The sequence below is a fragment of the Fusarium poae genome, chromosome 3 (assembly GCF_019609905.1).
Source record: "Fusarium poae strain DAOMC 252244 chromosome 3, whole genome shotgun sequence".
NCBI lineage: Eukaryota > Fungi > Ascomycota > Sordariomycetes > Hypocreales > Nectriaceae > Fusarium > Fusarium poae.
The window spans coordinates 3,275,319-3,297,324 of NC_058401.1; the positions used below are offsets into that span (position 1 = coordinate 3,275,319).

Below are 22,006 nucleotides of genomic sequence, written 5' to 3' on the forward strand. Positions count from 1 at the left end.
AGACTTTGGGTGTCGTCAAAACCACCAAGTACTTTCATGTATAGTAACATATTCGATACCTAGGCAAGAGAATCGCAATCAATCAAGGCTTGTTCGGTAACGCCATATATATTTACTTTTTGACGATCTTTCGTTCTGACCATCCTAGTCATAACTTCAGGGACAAAAAGTCGCTGCGGGTGCAAGTAGCTTTAATTGCTTAGACCAGCCGTGGTTTTCAAATACGAATTCAAAAATACTTTATTTATATCTACATACCGTGAGACAGTCTTGACCATGTGTCCCTACCCATAACTCCAGTTTTGTGTATGTGCCGTAATAATTCCTCTAAACGCCAGAACCCAGCCATGCATATGTTTCTGCAGAACGCCATATCTGCATCAAAAGAGTAAAGTTGCTAGTGGCCTTATAATGTCCAAAAGAAACACTATCAGCGCTTCTTACCCAACGCATCAAGCTCGGCCTCGGCATCATCATCAGCCTCACCAAGCTCTTCCTCTGCTCTTGACGCCGCAGACGCCGCAGCACCACCGCCTACGCTTGATCCTCCGTGTCTGGTATCTGTCTTTTCTCTCTTCTTCTCCTCGTCCGCGGCATCTTTCATGATCTCGTCTTCCCCGTCACGCAGAATCTCTCGGGCCTTCTTGATCTCCCTTTGCTTCTCGAAGACCTCCTGCACTTTGCCCAGGAACGCTGGATTCTTACGGAACGCGAATTCAAAGTCCTCGTACTTGATCTTTTGCCGACCTGAGTAATTAGCCGCTCGTGTCGCTTCGAAAGCGATGGACTGCATAAAGTCCGTGAGGATCTCGTCAAGTACGCGGACGGTTTCAGGGAGTGGATTTTGAACATCGCCATGTGCGTATAGAAGTTGTGCCACTTATGAAATAGTCAGCGTGTATTCGAAATCAGGAGATGGAGGAATCGAGACATACGCTCTGCATGGCTAAAGTTCATCTTTCCGACATTCTTGCCGGCACGCGCCCTGGGCTCCATGATGAATGTGGCTATTGGCGCCTGAGCGTTACAAATTATAGATACGAAAAGAAAGAGGAAATGCTGGATACAAAGGGCTGGGTTTTGATGACTGGGGTTCTTGGAAATAAGAGAAGCGCAGCCTCGCGGTAGAGATGTAGTTGAAATATTGCGAAAAGATTCAGGTGCTCAGCGCAGCCTTGCGACAGAAAGCTAGAGGCTCAGTCCGGGGTCCCTTCAGTGGGGTTAGGAATTTTGTGGGGGTTGATTTAGGTACGTCACCCCTAGGCTTCAGACCTAGCTCAAAGAAACACGTCGCGGCTTCGGCGAATCTTTACCCCTAAGCACACTTGTCGCATGTGAGAAAGGCAGAAGGGCGAATTGATGAGACAACGTCGAGCTCAACGTCGAGACATACAAACGAGATATCCAATTCGAAACTTTTTAGTTGGAACAGGACCAGCTTCTTGAATCGTCAAAATGGTATGCACACTATCTATTCGTTGTCAAATCAACATGCTAACAGCTCCTCCAGTCCGCCCTCTTCAACTTCCAGTCCCTCCTACTCGTTCTCCTGCTGCTCATATGCACGAGCGCATACGTTCACCACTTTACACCAGGCATCATGGACCGAAATAAGAACGGGTACGGAATGCGACGACCCCCGAGATGCGCGACGAGGCTGACACGATCCTAGATTCATGGGCATCTTTTGGAAATGCGCGAGGATAGGCGAAAGACTGAGTCCGTATATAAGTATATGCTGTGTCCTCATGGCCGTACGTCACAATCGTTCTTTTTGTTGTGTTGGCTTGACTTGGCTGACTATAGACTACAGGTTTCCATCCTCCTCAACTAAACCACATATTCGCAACGACATGTTTTTGTTTTTTTACCTTTAAAGATATCACGACAGGCTAGGAGTTGAAGGGAAGAGGGGGAAAGAACCCAGCGGACGGAGTGTTGGCGCTGTCTGTCATATACAGATCCTCCTGATTATGATGATGAAATCGTTCGACCTTGCCGTTCGCAAGCTATGCCCTGTCTGCACATGAGCGAAGCGGCACCCTGCACGATGGTGAAGAAGTGTGCTTTACGTTACATGTCCAGCAATTTACAACGCAAACCGGCAGTTCTGAAACATTGAAGGAAACTTGGGGTCCAAGCACATGAAGTGTTTTATTCCCCATTCTCTCGGGGAAGTCTCAAAGCGAGTAACACAAGGTGACACTAGAACGCAACGATGGCTCAAAGGGGAGCCGTACGTAACGAAACTCGGTCTTTTCTGGCACACGCAATACCACATGACCTAGATGATATAGTCGTGTTACGATGGGGTGTTAATAATCCGGTATTGCCTGAGAGAAGAGTGTAGCACCGTATCTTGGATCCTTTGGTACAGGCTTCCTGCTTCGATATATCAAAAGCTGATGGTCATATTGTCACCCTAACCTATAGACAAGACACCGAGTTTAGTAAGGACATGTAGTCCATGCGCTTTCAACATCATGCAGTGAAATACTGCCTGCGGCAATCACGCGAGGAGCAGCGCGCCCTGTTCAATTCATTTTGCACATGGATGAGGGATGTCACATCCATCCACCGCGATAAGATTACAGCATGCACACATACGGGGTTCGGAATAGCCAGCCTTTGCCTTTTTAATATTTGGCTGCTTGAAATAAACCTTCCCGTCTTACAAAAAGCAAAAAATAGGTGTGATTAGCGCAGGGAAAAGGAATACGGGACAACAAGCAGGTCCAGAATCTGGGGTTAACAAGAGCCGATCTGTTGAGAAATCCCTTCAGCCGTGTGGAAATTCGTTATTTATGTCTCATGGTAAAAGAGTGGGTGGATTAGATTGACTGGTATGTTTTGTTAGTAACGACGATCCAAATCCAAGCACGCAGTTAAATGTAAGACATGAAAATAACAAGATGGCACAGTAACACGCATAGTAGGTACTCAAGTTGGCTAGGCTGGTCATAAATAATCAGTCATTTGCAAACTCTGATAGCCTGGTGCCGTCATTGTGTGTGCGACATGGGCGTAATTCTCGCATGAATACGATATGTAGACTGTTGAGAGCACGGTTGACCACATGCGCATGATAAAAATTGGAATATAAAAAAAAGAACAGAGCAAACTATGAAGCAGAACAAAACAAATGGCATGCACTCTATTGTAAAAGTATCAAAACCACCATGCCCGAAATGCAACATTGAGCCGCTCCTTGCTCCTAAACTTGGCCCTACACTATTAATAATACCAGTCACTATATTGCCGTAGGTATCGTGGATCTGCTCCGGCCCCGAGCTTCTAGCCCCGAACTCGGCCTGAAGCTTGAGGTGACCCCCAGTCTGACTCGTCACGACACCACCACCTGCTCAATCCGTAAAATGAGCTGTAATTCCTAGTGCGAGGTGAAACCAGCACAGCTGCATTCGAAATGAAACTCCATTATAAAGCTAGGCGCCTTCAAGTATAAGTCTGGGAAAAGCCCCTCCCCCTCAAAAAAAGGGGATATACGAAACCAATAGTTAGTTAACAGATATTGTACGAGTGTGGTTGGCGTAAACAATTGATGGACCCAAAGGTCTGCATATGCAAGGCGAATCTAGGTGATTCGAGATGGAGATAAGACATCCAACTAATAACTACGGTGTACTGTACCAACATAGTTCAGTAATTGAGGGAGATTCAGTGGCAACACGTCCCTGATTCAAATCCATCTTCTAAACTCGGTCTTGCTGCCCTGCATCTGGTGACCATCATGGCACTGACTGGGAGACTCGCATGCCTGTCAAAGAAACGCCAACAAAAGGACCAGCCAGTGGCACAAGCACACCCTACAAAATATTCGAGAATGAATCGTTGGGTTTATTAGGGTTAGTTGAGAGTTTCTTCGTCTTGCATGGCACTACCGACCTTGTTGCCCCAAAGCCAACCAACATTTTTTTTTTTTTTTTTGGGTTTTCAAGTAGAAAGGCGAGGGAGAAACAGACAGCCTTTATGTTAGTGTATCGATTTTTTTTCAAACCCGCGTGATCATTTGTCATGGTCGCTTGTCGGACCTTTGCCGCTTGCGTTTGGTTACACAAGATACAACAAATCGATTGTGGTCAATCAATGGAAGGAAAGTTACTTTGTTGTCACTATGCCATACATGGTTGCAGCCTCGCCATGTCCGATGTCTGATGTGGTGGTTTCGGACCTGAACGGTCGGACGGGACGTGACACAAGGAAGGAATCCATCCGCCGTCGCCGCATGGACAAGGTGAGCTGAAAGAACATGGACTTGGGGCGAAGCGGCTGATGAATGAATAGTCTTAGTCAGAAACTTGGACAAAAATGTCCGTTCCTGAATAATAATAGAGTTGCCTTCGAAAAGCATTCCATTCCAATAACAGACGGCATCTCCGACTCAGGTTTGGCGTCGAATCCTGCCATTAATAAGATTTGAAGGTGGCCATGCGGAAATGACCAGAACATCTTGGCAGTCTGCTGCTGAGCTCGTCAACCAGATTTGTGTGCAATGGATGAGAACGAGGTGCCATGAGTTCAGCCACAACTTGTTACACCACCACAGCATTGAGACTGACTGCAATTGCGGTTACGGCGGTGAAAGATTCACATCCGCATTGATAGCTTTGCAGCATCTTGGGCAGAACAGCATTAGTTTAGAGCCAAGTTTTGGGCTGTGGTTTTGAACACAGGTGCATTGATGCGTTGGCCACTTCGTGTCCTGGGTGGATGGTGATGTGGTCCCACACCGATGGTGTTTTCGATTGACTCTTGATGTTTAAAATGAAGGATGGAGCCCTTCCTGGTTGTTGTCAATCCTGACTCATAGCGAGCAAGCCTTGCTGAACGCTATTGCGTTGCAGAGTGGGCATATAATAGCTGGCAGCCCAAGAATGTGAGTAATAATAGGAACAACGAATGCCCAAAATCCTGGCTCAGAGGGCGATTGTCAGGGTTGGCACATTTCTGTCGAGAAATGAACCCATCATCTCATTCTGTCGAACTGGTGGTGCATAGGTAGACTACCCTGTCTGACCAGGAATCGACGAGGTCCGCTCTTAAGACTCTGCTGCCAAACACACCACTACGACACCACTAGCATTCGACGCAGATGCAGCTCCAGGGCCTGCACGCATGGGCGTTCTGGCAGGTGCTGAGCTTCTATCGAAATGGCCGAAGCGTGGACGAACCCTAGTCTGCCCGCCTTGGATAGAATTTGGTGGTCTGGGATGCTCACTATATCCAAGGTTCCCAAGTTATATTGTGAACCTCCACCAATACAATTCATTGTACGAAACGATCAAGGGTCCCGAGGCTGTTGCACACTTCCTGGCATGGAATATGCTTGCACGGGACGGTGTACCAAGAGAGATTAGATATAGCTAAAAGCATCCCGGTACCACCAGGTTGGGATACACTATCAGCAGTACTGACCAATTGACAAGTTCAAAATTGGCGAAAGGCCCTTCGCCTTGGAGTTGGCCGGTCACAGTGCACCGAGAGGCCTGAGAAGGCTGTAATAACGTACGGGCAAAACGGAGTACGGATACAACCTCATATCCACTTGCGAGCGCCTCGGCAAACTTGTGTTTTGTGTGAGACTGGCTGGCTATGGCTTGCTGCATTGCAGAATGACACGACTGCCTGACTGACTGCATCGATACAAGTCACCGCTCCCGACCTAGATAGTACACATCATGTCCGCAATTGTTGTCTGTGGCGAGGTGCAAGTGAAGATTTCTGACAAATGTGTAGAAATACATACAAGACGGCACTCACGGTGGCGGCAGTTGGCGAGACCGTAGATAGATGCAAAGGTTACATACAGTGAAGTAAAAAAAGACAATCTCCAGCCGAGGCTCAACATGCAACTGTCGTCACTAGACTGCCACAAGAAACATGATTCCTCCATCAAGAGTCAGTCAGCATCAAGATTGCATTGCTTTGTTGGCTTCTGGACCAGCGAGAGTTGCAGGACAACTCGTAGTGGCCGATGCTGGGGCGGCTCATTAGTCGCGCAGCGACTCCGCCGAAATCTGCACGCTTCTGGTCCGTTTCTAGATCAGCAGCGGCGGCGGATGGATCTTTCTGCGACCCCCCCGAGGTGTGCTAGTGCGATGGAATGACGATGGTGGTCCCTGGGAAATGGGGAGCACTTGGCCCTGGGCCGTCCCTTGTTGGGGTTATTGTTGGCGCCAGGACTCGATTTGTATGGTAGGGTACCTTCTTCCAGCGTGGCATGTCGAGTACTAGTACTAATGTACCGACTGGACTGTGCAAGATGCCCTTCATTGGTCCCGAATAAGTGAGATCCCCTGAAATTGTCGGACGAATCGGCAGGCCAAGTTTGTTATTCCCTGGCCTGTTTGGGTCGAATGTTCCTGGAATTCGATCCTTCTTCGGCAAGTCGAAGTCTGACCCTGTTTTATTTTTGTTTATTTTTGTTGATGTTGCAAAGATGAGGACTGATTGTCATGCTAGTACTACTAAGGTAGGTATTAAGTTTTTAATTTTGTAGTCTTGTTAGGTGTGTGCATGGTATCTCTTTCTTTTCTTGCAGTAGATGAGGACCAAGTCGTCCTTCTGTAAGGGAAGGAGGCGTTTTTCTCTCTTTATCCCTACAGGATGGAAAGTACCATCCACTCGTCACTGCCAACTTTGGACTGCCTGACTGCCCATCTCCATCTCCAGGCCCAGGGTATTTCCATCTCCATCTCATCCCGCGGATCCTACGAAATGACATCCATGACAAAACCCACTCGATTCATCGAATGTCTTGATCACGCACTGTACTAATAAGTCTGTGGAGCCGTTCTACATCGCTGCTACAGTACATAGTACAGCACAGTACAGCACGGCTAGACCAGGATTGAGAATAATTCGTCCACTGGAACACTTCTGTTCTCGCTTTGACCATCGTCTTTTTTTCCAAGGCGGCAACTATCGTGCAATACAATACAGTACGCAAATGCAGTGATTGTTTTCTATATCTGTGTATTATGTCACTGTCAAAAAACAAAAGAAATCTCATCGGACAAAGGAAGATCGATCACGGTGAGTGGTTGGTCCCCGTGATACCCCCTTTAGACTGAGTCAAGTAGCGTCTGACCTTCTCTTCCCTACTCATCTAACAGAGACGAGGCACCGAGACGATGGCAACAATAAGCTCCGGCTCACAACATCAGAGGGTCACGCTGTCGCTGCAGTGTTAAGATTGCACTCCAATCCCCGCCAGCATGTCCTGTCCTGACTGGGACACTTGCTGGACTGAATGCCACTCTGTCTGACCTGTAGAGCCAAGAGCACAACGACCTCTGGTGCCGACCGCTTCAATTGAAGTTTTGAACCATCCTCTTTGTTACAGTCATGATGTCCATCAAGTTATCTATCTACGCTTTTCCACTCGATTATGGGGGCGAGAGTTAGGGAAAAAAGCCATTTGCCGATAAACGTATCCCACATGGAAATACAGTACGCTTTTATGGCCACCAACCTTGCAGGACACACTTAATTACAGCCCGGTACGAGGATACATTAGTGTATATGTTTTTGGCGTCCTTCACTCACTACTGCATTCCAACCTGGAACTCTATGCACACACCCTCACTGGTCACACCCCCAGCCATGCAGGGCCCTTCCACGTCAGAAAGATAAACTTGGAGGAGCTGGGATGTTTGAAGTGAACGACTAGGGAGTGCAATTAACGAAGTTTTGCCTCGTTCTAGGTATGTACATACAGTGCTGTATGGTCTACACGGGCTCCTCTGCATGCATGGCGTTCCATAGGTTGCCCACCGCCCCAGGCAGGCCAGCCCATGCCACGCGATGCCGCGCTTGGCCCCTAAATTTCCAAGCACAGCGCAGAAAAGGCTTTCGCTCCTCTGACTCGGTTATGGAGACGACTTTTGAGTTGAAGTTGGTGGAAAGCCTGTTCAAGAGCCCATCAGAGGAGCCAGTGTACCACTAGCCTGGTCTCGTCTGTCTAAGTGCCACACACTATTCAGACTCTATCCACATATGAAATATCCCAGTCTCCCGTCACTGTCGTCCCCTTTTCTTTCTCTCTTTCCTTCCTCTTGATCTGTTTCCTATTTCTGTCTCCCCATAACGTTACTTAGAATCATTCGACCCTCTTTAAGGCCATGAGCGTTGAAGACATATTCATCTTTCACTTGTAAGATTTTGTTTTGTTAGGCTTCTAGAACACTCAACATCAGTTTGGGCCTTCCCCTACCTTCATTTACTTGACGCAAGCACCCGCGAGACGATTGGTCACGTACAAAGGATATCACATTCGACCGAAACGAACTGCGAAGCAACCCACCAGAAGGAACAGTGACGGCAACAGAGAAGTGGAATACAGCATATACTGTTACACAGACGCAATACTTGGTGCACGAAAACAGTCACTATCCGCTCAAGCTTATACCATTCTCGTAAGTCGACCGCAACACTTCAACATACCATACAGCCTTGGACACAAATCAAACGACGCACCGACTGCACTTAAAACTAGTGTACAGCATCTGGTTGATGAATAGTTCCCCTACCAAGTGGTCTGCAACCGGCCGTGTGCTATGACTGTTCAGCCTGCGCCCCTCGTGTCCCCGAGATGCTTTCTATTGTTGGGACATTGCATTACTAACAACTACTCAGCAGTTGGTAAACTAAATACACCGAATTTCTTGGTTGACTTTCGAGTATCACCATTTTGAACCTGGCAACAATCTATTAAACTGATCACCAAATATTCGGTAAATCGACAAACCATACGATGGCGGCAGATCAAGGGTTTGGAGGCCCAGTTGAGCGGTCCAGACGGAGTTTGTCAACGTCGGGCCCCGGGCCTAACGGTGAAGGCGAGACAAGGCCAGAGAAGGAGACAACTAGAAAACCATCAGCCGACGAAAAGGACGAGGCCGCGCAATCATCACAGGTCTTACCGCGCGGGTATGACAATGTCTCTAACGCACCAGCGCCAGCAGCAGCGCCACTCTCACGAAACCCTTCCGAAATGTCAACAACTTCGGCCACATCGAGTCCAGGGCCTGATAGCAGGAGGTCTCCTGCCCCAAGTCAACCACTTGAACCCCCTGTCACAAAATCAAGTCTAGGCGAGCTTGAGGTTTCCAAGATCATCAACAACCCTAAACTAAGGCACGACATCAACTTCGACCCTGAGCTGCATTTTAGACCCAATGTCGAAGGCGACAAGGGCCGAAGAAAACACGACCGCGCTAGCATCTTCTGGACAACCCTCAAGGAGGAGCTCCTCGAATTCATTGTGGATCGAGATAGTTTCTATGCAAAGCACGGCACAGGTGACGACTGGTGTCTGCCTAAGCTTCTCAAGTCCGTGAAAGAGATTATTCAGACTTTGGTACCGCAGCGTGACCGACAATTTCTCGACGAGGGCCTCAACGTGGAGCTTCTGATGCAGCAGTTTCACCGCGGTATCGCTGATCTGGAGAAGCTTGCTTCTTGGCTTTCACGGGTCCTCAAATCCCACTGCGCACCGATGCGAGATGAGTGGGTTGATTCCATGTACAAGCAGCTCAGCAATGGCAACAGCAACAACGACGTCGAGGAGCTTGTTAATGGCATGCGAAGTTTGCTTAGTGTCCTCGAGGCGATGAAGTTGGATGTCGCAAACCACCAGATTCGCTGCCTTCGACCTGCTCTCATTGAAGAGACAACAGCCTTCGAACAAAAGTTTTTGATGAAGAAGCTGCGAAATCGCAAGATGGATATCGGCGATGCTAAGCCGTGGTATCAGGATGCTGCCAGAACATATCCCAATGGCTCTGGGAAAATGTCCTCTCACTTTGGTGACATGGGTGTCTTTTTTGAGGGACTGTCACGGTCTATGCTTCCTTCCGCCGGCGAGAAGCCCTTGCCTGGCACATTCTTCTTCGACGAAGACCGGCTGGGGCGTGTTAGATCTGACATTCTGGATGCTATTAACCTGGATGTCTGCATGCGCATGTATGAGGACTTGGAGCGGGTTTCACGTCTCCAGTCACCTCCCGCTTGCCTCAGTGCTGTCCCAGACGATCACGAGTTCAATTTCAACACGCCTCCCTCAGCAAATTCTCGACCTTCAAGCGTCGCGCTAAGCTCTTCGGGCTCAAACTTCTCATCACCGCGGTCGTCCCTGGTCCTCCCTGCATATCTGACCTCAGATACCAACGAGTCCAAGTCAAGAGCCCGAAATCTTCGTGACACTCTAGTAGCACTACTTCAACAGGCGCCGCATGATCTTCACTACCACGACCGATGGCGAGCAATGGCTCCCTCTCTGGCCCTGCAAATCTTCCGTTTCACCAATGCCCCCATGGATATGCTTACTCGTTTCGAGGAGAAGTTGACCGAGAACATTTGCCGCATCTCGTCTCCCATTTATCAAGAGATGGAGGAGGCATACCGCAATCGACTTGTTACCGAGCTAGCCACCCGTGTACGCTACTTCAAGTCGCTGTCCGGTGTTTGCTTGTTCTCGATTGCCACCGGTAACCGTGTGCCAGCCAGCAGCCGCAGCCTGGATGCAGGACGAGACCGAGATTTGGATGCAGCTATCCGTATGGGTCAGCAGGAAGGCGGCATTGAAGACATTGCTACCCGCATTGCTCATGTCGGCGTTGTCCACTGGAGGATATGGGCTCGCATGGCTTATGTCGACGAGGATGATATGTCTTTGGACTAATCAAGACGAGCACCCGTGTGTCCCTTCGTGCCACCACTTCGCTACACCCCATTCTATCTTTTAATACCGATACATGGCTAACCTACACACTACCCAGCTTGGCTTGGGGATACAACATAATTCGCCCGGGACTCGATAACTATTCTTGGCCGGCCCGGAACCCAACTTACACCACTTGATCGGCATCAGAGGCTCTTGCACCCAGACTTTGCCTTTGCATTAAGCTTTGCCTTTGCATTAAGCTACTGTATGCGGCAGCGTTACTATCTATTCACCTGAATACTTCATTATGTCTTCTGTGCCTTGCTTTATACGGAGTTTATCTAGTTCTGGGAGGTTGGACGTGGCCCTTTGATTTGACGCAACGGCGCTTTCGGTGTTTGGCTATCCCAAAGTACACTCGTGCTTCTTTCTTAAAGTAGCACGGCATAGTACATGGAAACACATGACTTTTTTTTTGGTTTTAAGCTGTCCACATTTGGACGGCTCACTCGCATTTAGATCAGGCGTACACATTGAGCTCATATACCGGATATTCTTTCTGTACTGTTCATACACGGCGCAATAAGTGGCATAGACTAGACAAAGAAAGACTAAAAAGATTTAACTTATTCTCGCAAGTTCCCCCGCCTATTTACTACCCGGTTGCTCGGGTGGGTGCATTTACATTTCCTTGTTACGTTTGGTATTATGTTACACCTAAATGTGGTGCAAGTCAAGGATTAATTATTATTGACTGTCCTGTCTAAAGTGTTGGGTAGCAGAAGAGTTGGCCTCTTAAGGCTTGGGGTGCAAAAACGAATAGCCTAAGAAGTCTGGTAGGTTAGGTATCATAAGCTGACCTTGACTTCGTCTCTCCTGCTGCCAGCGGCCAGTTTTCCCGACGCCTTGAGGCCTGTGCCTTTCTCTCGTAATAACCAGAGTTCGTCATCGAAATCTAGTTGATCAAGCTCCCCGGACTCCTGAATTTGTAGCTGACGTAAAATTGAATGTGCCGAGTCTGAGACTAGACTGACTGATGGCCAGCTGATTCTCAGCTTGTGACTATTATCCATGTGACCTAAATCAACCACAACAGAATTCATCTGTCCGCAGCATGCTGTCACTCTTGAAAACTTATAACTAAGCTTGGCTGCCGTCAGACTTTCGGTGTATGACTTGGGATCCCATGTTCATACATATATAATGGAATATGTCTTACGAATGTGGCGCGATGGGTCGAGTGACCGCTTGTCTCTACCAGCTGAACTTTTGTTGCTTGATTATTGCCATGGACTACAGCCGAGTGACAAGTTTATTCAGGGTTAGGGAAATTGACTTCAAAAGGTGTTTGTCAGCTCAGGGTTGATACCACAGCATCATCGATTTGATGGATAATTAAACGTAGAACGATATTAGATGCATGTGAAATTGTTGAATAACATAGTGTAGCTTCTGATGATAGACAAATCGGTTGTAAAATGTTGTTTCGAAAACATAGACGAAGGCTTCAACACATTAGCCATGTATAAGTGGCGAGCTTAATATCCAGCCATGCATGATTGTAGCTTCTGAGATAGGCCAAAGAATTTATGCCTTGTGCTTCTCACCATGTGAGAAGTCTCTCAGAGGATCTACAATTTGCCAGCATTTCTGGGTTAAAACTTGGAGAAACATGTTTCAAGAACTGTGCCTCACCACCAACATAGCATTATTCACTCACCACTCATAGACACGTGGAATATAGAAGCACCAGTATGGTTTTATGAGAATAAAGTCAATATAGCTAGCTCCCTGTCGTTCGACATGGTTCGCTCAAAGTCTAGATAATGTCCCATTTCACAAGATATCGCTAACAAACTGAACCATCAGCCTCCCCTTGGTCTATCAAAGAGAACCTTCTCCTCAGCTCCCGTTTTTTGGAATCATTGATTCATCCTTCACATAAACTCCTTGTGTATGCATATATACTCCCAACCTCCACTCTCGACCCCCCTACATCCAATCGGTGCTTTCAAACACAATTAAGTGGTGGCAGAAGAAAAGTACCAACACCACTGACGAAAAGAATTATTGTACATCGTGAAACATAACGCTGAGCTTGAAGTTAACTTGTCCTCGAAGCTTCTGGTGCGAAGCTTCTCCTCTTAAGGGCTGGCTCATTGAGGACTTGGAGGTAATTTGGTTGGGGTCGGGATACGCTTCAGTTTGGCTAGCTCTTCTTCGAGTTGACGTGCTCGAGCACGCTCCTCCTGTTGACACTTGTTAGCATTGCTGTCATTAGATTTGTGATGGGGATGTAAGCTTACCCTGATGCTGTCCTGGAACTTCTTCCTCTCCTCACGCATTGTGGCCCTGAACTGCTCGCTCAACACAGAGGCACCTCTGCCGACTCCGCCGTTTGGTGGAATGGCCTTGAGACGCTCGCTATCGAGGTCTTCTTGAAGCTTGGCGATATGCCCACGAGCCTCCTCCATGTCTGACTCGAGTCGTCTGCGCAATGTCGCCACCTCTCCTTCAAGCTGTCTCCTCATCACCTGGACATCTTGAAGGTTGTTCTCAAGCTCGATCTTCTCACGCTCAGCACTGAGTGTTTCCCTCGTGACATCCTCAAGCTCTTGGACGGTTCCGGCCAGCTCATTCTTGAGCCTCGTGAGTTGATTCTGGAGCTTCATCACCTCGCCGCTAGTCTTGATAGCTGCCACGTCGGCGGCCCTCTCGGCACGGGAACCGTAAGCACCATCTAGTTCAGCTTGAGCAATGGTGAGCTCCGTCTTTGTTTCCACAAAGTTCATGTTGAGAAGCTCAAGCTCGTCCTCCTTCTCCTTAAGTTGCTTCTTCTTGGCCGCCAACTCGTCCTTCTGGCTCTCAACACGTTGCTGTAGGGACCTGACATTATTTTCAGCCATTTGTTTGGATCGGTTGACTTCATCCAGCTGTGCGTTGAGTGCTTCAATAACTGAATCTACGCCAGTCAGCTGGTTGCGATTGTTGTTGCTGGAGGATTCAGCATCAGCCAGTTTCTCTTCGAGTTTCTTAACATCAGCCTCGAGAGCCGTGATCCTGCTGTTTCGCTCCTCGAGCTGGCCTTGAGCGGTGCCTGCTGCACCTGCAGCACCTGCCAGGTCTGCCTGAAGTAGTTCCATATCGGACTCGAGGCGGGCGACCTTGGCATTGCGTTCCTCGAGGCGAGCTTCGATATCATTGGTCTTCTCCAGTTCAGCCTTGAGGGTAGCAATAGTAGCAGTGTGTACCTCAACCTGATCCCTAAAAGTATTGGCCTCTTGGATCTCAGTGTGAAGGGTTGCGATCTTTGCGTCGCGCTCCTCGATCTGAGTGTGGGCGGCGTTGGCTTGCTCAAGCTCAGTCTGGAGCGCGGCGATCCTCTTGTTACGCTCTTCAACCTCACTCTGAGCCGTCTCCACGTAGGCCAACTCCGATTCAAGGGTAGCGATCTTGCTGTCGCGATCATTAATCTGAGCCTGGGCTGCGGCAGCAGCAGCCGTCGCCTCGGCAAGATCAGATCTGACGTTCTCGAGCTCCTTCTCCAAGCTGTCAATCTTGTCTTCCCGATCTTCGACTTGCGCATGTGCTGCACCAGCCGCTCCCGCTGCACCGGCCAGATCGCTCTGCAGACGTTTCAGTTCAGATTCCAGCTCAGCGATCTTCTTAGCGCTTTCCTCCGATTGAGCCTTCTGGGCGCCGATGTTGCGTGCAACACCAGTACCTTCAAGTTCCTCCAAGGTCTGTTCGAGCATGGCCTGCGCACTCATGGCGTCTCTCTCAGCTCGAGCCAACAAGACTTGTGTCTCATCCAGCTCTTCCTGTTTTCTCGCGAGTTCCTCGTCCTTCTCAGCGTCTGACTTGTTGTTCAGTTCTCGTTGCTGCTTGATCTGTCGCTTCAGCACGGACTTCTGGTTTTTGAGGGTGGTGGCCTGAGAGTACAGCCATTGAACCCTATTCGAAAATCCGGGAAGACTGAATGCTTCGTCGATATCGAACTCGTCATCAGAGACTTCTTCGTCTTCGTAGCCTCTCTCAATGCGGGTTCTTCGACGCTCCTCCTTCTCTTTCTTGATCTTGGTGAAGCCTGTCTGCATCATGTTCCAGAGGTTCATAAGAATTCGCTCCACTTGCTCATCGTCCTGCTTCTCTGGTGGGCCTGATCGGGATATTTGAACAGCACGTTCTAATTCGGAATCTGCTGCACGTAACGCATCCTCGAGATATGTAAGTTTCGACTCGATGGTATCTTGTGAAGACTGAGGTGCAGCTGGGTACTTGGGATCCACCGTCATCAACAGATCGCGAACCTGTTGGTTTAACGATTCGATGCGTTTGTCGATGGAGCTGTCAACCTTGCCACTATCGCCGGAAGACTCTTCTTGTTCGACTTCGATGGCGTTGAGACCCATTTCGAGATAATCCATCTGATTGTTCAACAGCTCCCCTGGCTTCATTCCTGGCACGCCAAATGGAGGGTCGTAGTAATCCTCGTTCTTGGAGGGGTTGAAGCGAACGATCGCATCCCGCAATGACCCGTTCAGATTCTCCAGGCGAGCTTCCATCTCTGTTATCGACGTAACCAAAGAATCAGACTGGCCCTTGAGATGCAGATTCTCATCCTTGATTTTTTCCATCTCATCTTTCAGCTGGCTGTGTTGTTCTCGAATTGGTGATTTGAGTGGTATCTCGATAGGCTGTTGGCGAGGAGGTCCCCGGGTAGATATTCCATTCGCTTGGTCGAAGTGGTTGTCATCGTGAAAGAAGTGCTCGTCGCCGGCGCGGTCCATGCTGTTGCGCGTATAAGTATATAGGCTCTCTGGACTTCCGGGCATACCATTCATTGGATGAAGCGTAGGGGTCATGTCCTTCTTCTTATTTGATGCTTTGTGCGTAAGCTGAAGAATACCAGCAGTGTGTTCCAGGAGGCGTCGCTGAGGCTGCATAAGCCGTTTCTCGAGATTAAAGAGCTCCGCTGCCAACTCCTCACATTTCCTTTCGCTCGCCTGCCTCTCAGTCTCAGCTTCTTTTGCGCGAGCGTGGTCGCCACTATTGCGACCCAGAAGACTCCTCCGCTTGCCATCCAGCTTCCCGGGATTATATAATCTCGCCATTGAAATTGCTGCATCTCGGTATTTGGACTGAATCGTCAGGTTCTGTCGAGTTGAGTCGACGCGTTGAGACAAAGACTGGCACTGCTTCTTAAGGTCGTCTACTTCTTCTTGCGATAGGATCTCGTATTCTTTACTATCAGAAAGAGCGGTTTCGGTAAGGAGATGTACTTGGATCGGGTCTCTAAGGTCGACGAGTGCGGAACTTTGTGGTCGTTCAGGATTCATCTATGGCAAGAGTTAGAAGCTGCAAGTCAAAGACTCCACTATCATGACTATACCGGATTAAAAAGGCCATGATCCTTTTCGAAACCGTTTATTATGTCGCTGCGATAACCTTCAACGAAGGTTTTCCCACGAGGACTTGCAGGCGTGGGTGACATCCTGGAAGAGTCGAACCCATACGGGCTGCCCTCTCGCGCGTAGGCACTCATAGTTTTGACGAGTTTATGATTGTTTCGTGTTGAGTATTAGAACATGGAATGGTCCTCGAATGGGAATTAACGGTCAAGATAACACAACAGAAGCCATAGAGAGCGATGGCTGGTCGGTATCGGAAAGTTTGACAGGTGGTTGATGTTTGCTGGGCGGTGCAACAAAGGGGCGTCGCGTAGAGAAACGGTTGGGGCTGGAGAATCGCAGAATGTCAAGAGCAATCCTGCAAGAGGCGCTGAACTGCTACCGCCAAAGTGTCGGTACAGAAACCTTGAGGTTATTCCAAATGCTGGGGAGGGAAAAGGAGAGGTCGGTGTCGACTAAGAAGAAAAGGAGACCCATCGACAACCCGAGAGATCGAATACGGTTGATTAATTACCTTAAGTTGTCCAGTGGGACCCTTGTGAAGAACTCCACTGCAAGTTGAATTACAGCGGCGGAGCTGATGGGTCTAACCGAGTCAGGTAGGCGGGTACGTACCAGCACGGGGCAGATCTACCACTCAGGCCACTGCAATTCCGTCTTCTAAGGGTTTTGCGGCGGTTGGAGCAAGGCACAGGAGGGGCGCACCCGCATTGCTCAGGCATGGGTTTTTCCACTAGTCTTTATCGGGTTTTTAGCTCTGACATTGTCTAACCAGTAGGAATGAGCCTCTGTTTCGAGAATGGTCGGGCTTGTGAGAGAGAACAAGGGAAAATAGAGAACAGAATGGATATCGAGTTTCTTTTTCTTTTTTATCTAGGTGATTGCGACTCGCGTGATGATTACAGCGCTTTATAGGCTGAGGTGATATCCTTGGAGGTCCATCCCCTTATTTACAAATATTAATGCTCCCTTTATAGTGGCTTTTACTGACGTTGCTGTCATTACCTCCATGGCTGTGTCTGCTGATCCCGCAGCAATGCTGACAGTTGATGGACGTGGCTGACAACGCCATGGACGAGTTCCGATTGCCCAAGTTGATACCCTCCTTCAATACAAGAAACTGTCAGCCTGTCTTGACACATCAGAGGTGCGTATGCGGTCACCACATCAGGTTCATTCCTCCGCCAGACAATACTCGAGTAATTATTGGTGTACCATATGTGGGCTGAGTTGAGACAAGCTGGAGGAGGAACGCACTGCAAGACTCGCATGTCTCGTAGTGATTTGGATCATATCGCGGAATCGTATGCAATGAAAGACTAGTCGATGTCTTGGTTGTATCGACCGCACTAAAGTACTTCACGTACCTGATCCATTATCTGTTGTCCCATGGTTCTTCGACGCTCGGCTTGTCCCTGCGCCTGGCCCTGTGCTCCTGTTGTAGCTGCCGTCGTCGAATTCTCATCTTCGAGACGACGTCGGAGACCTTCAAACTCAGCGCTTCGCCTCTGCGAACTTAGTCCCACTACCCAGCCCGGCACTCGCCAGCGTACGAGGGCACTCGGAAGAAGCCCTTCTCGCCACGAATATCCAATAACCCAACCGGTGATTGCACCTAGAACAGAACCTGGCCATTGTAATAGTGCAAGGTGTAGAGCAATTGCGTATTTGTAGGACTTGTCAGAGAACGTAAGTCCCACGAATGGTCGGTCTGTTGGTGGTGCCTCGGACGTTGCAACTCGATATTTGTACATATGCGGAACCATGGCATGATACTGAGCAAGGATGGCAAAAATGATGGGAGTAGGGCCGGCCGGGATGTAGTTTAGATATCCGGCAGTGAGAGGTCGCAGCACGATCGAGACGATTGGTGGAATGATGGACGTGATGAAATAAGTGACAGCCAGAAAGGACTGAAAGTAAACTGTGAGTGACGTTGACGAGAATGTGCCATTGAACAACTTACAACGAACTTGCGAGAACCCCACATGCGCTCAACGATTCGGAGGTTGTACAAGGACATGGCGGCAAAGAGGACCTCGGTTGAGTTAACATAACACAGCTGGTAGGCCAGGAGCCTCCAGAATTGCCGGTAGTGCCATATGTGAGTATCAATTAGTATGTAGAAGTAGTGCTTGACGTCAAGGACACTGGCTAGAATAGAGCCAGCGACAAGACCAACCACACCAAGCCGGGTCACGGGCGTATTGGTAAAGGACATGATGCGCTGGGCTGGGAAATGATTGTGATGCTTATGGTATCATAGTTCGGGGAAAGTTCCGGGGTTATCTTTTTGTGTACAGACGTATTCGTGTTATAAGACCAATGCAAGCTCCAGATGAAGCTCCAGGAGCTAACTATCTGCGATGCGAAAGGTGGCATTTCGATGTCACGTGCGAACTCGGGTAATTATGGGGTATGCTGCATGTTTGACCCCGCTGACGTCGTTCTAATCAAACGTTGTTACAATGTATTTCGGTTGAGACAATGGGCTATTATCTATAGTACAGGGTAAAGAGTCGACGGGCTGTCCATAGCGATCAGCTATCTACCTAGGTATGTAATAGCTACCTGTACACACATGTGCAATGCAGCTTAGCACAGTGCAGTCGTCCAATTCTTAATAGACTGTATTATGAATAACGTATGGGGTATCACAGTAGGTGAGACAAAGATTGCCGACGACCAAATCGAGTACCTAGATTGAGATAGGTTGCTTCACTACCATCCACACGATAATCGTGTAAGATGTCGCGATGCGAACCGAGATCATCAGATCAACTTGTAAGTGATATACACTTCAGGATGGCTAACCAGTCCAGTAATGCACCTCGATCTGTCTAACGGGAATAGATAGATCTTTCGAAGTCGTGCCCCTGTAACGTCACGCTACCAACCAGCATGACTAGCCTAACTTCCAACTTGCAGTGGACTGAACTCCAGTTGGGCACGTATGGAATAAACGCCAAGCATGAAAGCCCATCGCTGCCAAATATCAAGACGCGATTTCAATCGAATTCTTAGTTCAAATGGTTTTCGATCAATCAATAAGAAGTGAACATGTTGTTTTGAGCTAAATTCTCTAGTGGTTGCCCTGCAATCGCAGAAATACCAACCTCCAACAAAGAATATTCATACTCCATCATCAATCATCACGTCAACCTCTCCATCCATCTCTCTCGTACCTTGAATCGACATCACCCTTTCACCAAACTCGGCCATCCACAAGCGGCTCACGCGGCTCCAAACAAAGTCACTTGTCAACCTGACTTTGGTGCTGATCAGCCGCCAAAACAAGAAATTCTTCACTCCCCCCTCCCCTCCCTACCTTATGTCCCAGGAACAAGGGCATTAATCTAGACTAAATCTCGTCTCCTCCTCCGCCTTTCACTCCGATCATGCCGCTTGCTAACTTCGGCACTCTCATTCTCCACCATCTCGTCTTTGTTGCTCACCTGGTCTACTTCCACATTGCTTTCACTCACATGGAGCCCAGCGCTCTCGTGGTTATCTACTGTTTCTCCAAGCTTCTCGCCCGCCGCGCCGACGACATTGGCGGCCCTCCTCCGGAATGGCCCCCTCCGGCTATCCAGTGGTAGCCGGTCTTCCATCTACGGCTTCAGCTTCGGCCTCGGCCTCCGGGCTGACTGGACTGACTACAGGCTATGAGTCTCCGTCAGAAGAGCATCCACCTTTCTTTTCGACCGTAGCGTCGGCGCCTGCTGCCCCTGACGGGAAGGCAAATTCAAACCCCAGGCGTCTTGCTGTACCGCGCCCTCCACTAACCCAACGACCATCGTACATCGCCGCTATTGCTCCTGATGATGCCGATGGTAACAATCAAAGTCGCCCTCGACTCGTTAATCAAAGTTCCACGATTACTTCTCACAGTTTAAATCATGTTATGGCCACGGTGGAGAAAACGTCTCAAAACCGAAGGGTCGGTCTAAGAGATCGCATTGCCTGCTATCAATGGACGTATTTTACTTTGGTAGGCCTTTCCGAGACTCAATTATGGCCTGACTGACATCTTCCAGACAATGTCGACTGGCGGTATCGCTAATATTATTCATTCATGTAAAAAACACGCCTTCTTCAAATCCCAAAAGAACGTGACTAAACCTCACTAGTAAAATGGACAGCTCCCTGGCTACGCGGCATCGGCCTCTTCTTTTTCTTCCTCAACATTATCCTGTTTATAATGAACTGCATTCTCATATGCACAAGATTTCATCTTCGCCCAGGGAGCTTCATGAACTCATTCACCGATCAAATAGAGTCGCTATTCATCTCAGCTTCTGTACGTTTCCCATCATTCATCATACAAGACTGTTATTAACAAGCAGCAGTTAGTCTCGTAAGCGATAAACATCCGTCCGTAATTTATTTCAAACAGCTCTGACAATTCCAGTGTTGCTGTAATATTAATCAATACCTGTCAATACGGTATTCCTTATACGGGCCCGTGGCTTCTTAACACCATGGAGTGGGTGTTCTGGGTATATGCCGCCCTCAGCGTCTCTGTCAGCGCATTTCTATATCTTATTCTATGGTCCACGCTGTGAGATCTCCTGGTTTTTACCTTTTTAACACCCCAATACTAACAATTCATCCTTAGGATCTTCCCCGTTCACACAATGACACCTACATGGGTCTTTCCAGCATATCCTCTGCTTCTCAATGCACCCTTCGCAGCAAATCTTATTGCTGCTGCGGACTCTTCGGGTCATAAAATGACAGTAGATACCGTGGCTATGGCACTTGGAGCTACTGCGATTCAAGGAACCGGCTGTTTAATCGCCTTTATGATATCTTCTGCTTTTATTTATCGTCTAATGACTCAGAAGCTTCCGCGGGACAACCAGAGGCCCGGTATTGTAAGTTCAACGTTCTGTGTTCATTTCTAGTATACTAACCCTTGATAGTTTATGTCAATTGGTCCTTATGGCTTTACCGCTGCTGGTATAGGTATGTCATAATACTTGATCCCGCAGACTTGGTAGGCTAGTATCTAACAGCTGCAGCCCAACTCGGTAGCCAAGCAGACTTGCTTGTTCCTGAAAACTTCCTGGGCGCTCCACACGTTGCAGACATCATTAAAGTTATAAGCATTCTTGTGAGTCTCTGGCTCTGGGGCCTTGCATTGTGGTTTTTCCTCGTTTGCGTCGGCGCATTGTGGAAATATACTAGGTCAGGCCACCATATGCCCTTTCAGATGACCTGGTGGTCTTTTGTCTTCCCCAATACCGCTCTTGTAAGCACCCTCCCTCAAATTGTCGAAAATGAATTCTCATTTGTATTTTCAGGTTACGGCTACTAGCGTCATGGGTAAGATCTTCGACAATAACGGCCTTCACATCTTTGCATCTGTCATGACTGTTGCTATTATCATCGTCTGGATCATAATCTTTGCAAGGATGTGCTGGAGTTTTAAAACAAAGAAGCTTCTTTGGCCCAGGGATGAAAAATAGACTATTACATAGCCTCGTAGGCTCATTTCCTTCAACCATAGCGACTGATTTCAGCGGCTGGTGTGGAGTTTGTTTGGATTGGAATACGGGTTTCAGCATTATTGGGAGTTGTGCGACCTTCTCGATTAGAATCAACATAGATGAAAACTATAACCGATTGTTTTGGCACTGTAGCCTTGGTTCATGTGTATCAAATCGGGCTGATACGTTTCAATGTCAGAGGGACCACTCTAGCATGGAGAAGATGCTTTAATTTAATTCCTTAGTATGACTCCCTTGATCCTATCTACACTGCTCCGAGTATATGGCCTCAAATGTTGTATCTCAAACAATGCAAGGGAAACGCATCGCCATTCGCTTGCCGAGAACCTCCGAAACGCCTCCAAACTCCAGAATCCAACTGTTTTGGTTATCACACCCTGGCACCATGACTTAAGACA

General features: G+C 48.4%; 6 protein-coding genes across 6 annotated transcripts; 3 read left to right on the forward strand and 3 right to left on the reverse strand.

The window, feature by feature from the left end:
* Positions 1 to 430: 430 nt before the first annotated feature.
* FPOAC1_008480 (uncharacterized protein) lies at positions 431 to 996 on the reverse strand (the record flags this gene model as incomplete). Its single annotated transcript, XM_044852921.1, has 2 exons — positions 431 to 879; positions 936 to 996. 2 exons carry the CDS (start codon positions 994 to 996, stop codon positions 431 to 433), a joined length of 510 nt encoding a protein of 169 aa, XP_044705591.1.
* A 459-nt stretch (positions 997 to 1,455) lies between these two features.
* FPOAC1_008481 (uncharacterized protein) lies at positions 1,456 to 1,834 on the forward strand (the record flags this gene model as incomplete). Its single annotated transcript, XM_044852922.1, has 4 exons — positions 1,456 to 1,458; positions 1,511 to 1,620; positions 1,673 to 1,754; positions 1,814 to 1,834. 4 exons carry the CDS (start codon positions 1,456 to 1,458, stop codon positions 1,832 to 1,834), a joined length of 216 nt encoding a protein of 71 aa, XP_044705592.1.
* A 6,939-nt stretch (positions 1,835 to 8,773) lies between these two features.
* On the forward strand, positions 8,774 to 10,702 carry FPOAC1_008482 (uncharacterized protein; the record flags this gene model as incomplete). The annotated part of the gene is made up of 1 exon (XM_044852923.1): positions 8,774 to 10,702. One exon carries the CDS (start codon positions 8,774 to 8,776, stop codon positions 10,700 to 10,702), a length of 1,929 nt encoding a protein of 642 aa, XP_044705593.1.
* Positions 10,703 to 12,840: 2,138 nt separating this feature from the next.
* Positions 12,841 to 16,229, reverse strand: FPOAC1_008483 (uncharacterized protein; the record flags this gene model as incomplete). Its single annotated transcript, XM_044852924.1, has 3 exons — positions 12,841 to 12,933; positions 12,991 to 16,023; positions 16,077 to 16,229. The coding sequence occupies 3 exons, from the start codon at positions 16,227 to 16,229 to the stop codon at positions 12,841 to 12,843; spliced, it is 3,279 nt and encodes a 1,092-aa protein (XP_044705594.1).
* Positions 16,230 to 17,444: 1,215 nt separating this feature from the next.
* On the reverse strand, positions 17,445 to 18,316 carry FPOAC1_008484 (uncharacterized protein; the record flags this gene model as incomplete). Its single annotated transcript, XM_044852925.1, has 2 exons — positions 17,445 to 18,008; positions 18,062 to 18,316. The coding sequence occupies 2 exons, from the start codon at positions 18,314 to 18,316 to the stop codon at positions 17,445 to 17,447; spliced, it is 819 nt and encodes a 272-aa protein (XP_044705595.1).
* A 1,350-nt stretch (positions 18,317 to 19,666) lies between these two features.
* On the forward strand, positions 19,667 to 21,566 carry FPOAC1_008485 (uncharacterized protein; the record flags this gene model as incomplete). The annotated part of the gene is made up of 9 exons (XM_044852926.1): positions 19,667 to 20,086; positions 20,133 to 20,172; positions 20,226 to 20,395; positions 20,445 to 20,452; positions 20,507 to 20,656; positions 20,714 to 20,972; positions 21,021 to 21,063; positions 21,120 to 21,349; positions 21,402 to 21,566. The coding sequence occupies 9 exons, from the start codon at positions 19,667 to 19,669 to the stop codon at positions 21,564 to 21,566; spliced, it is 1,485 nt and encodes a 494-aa protein (XP_044705596.1).
* Positions 21,567 to 22,006: the final 440 nt, after the last annotated feature.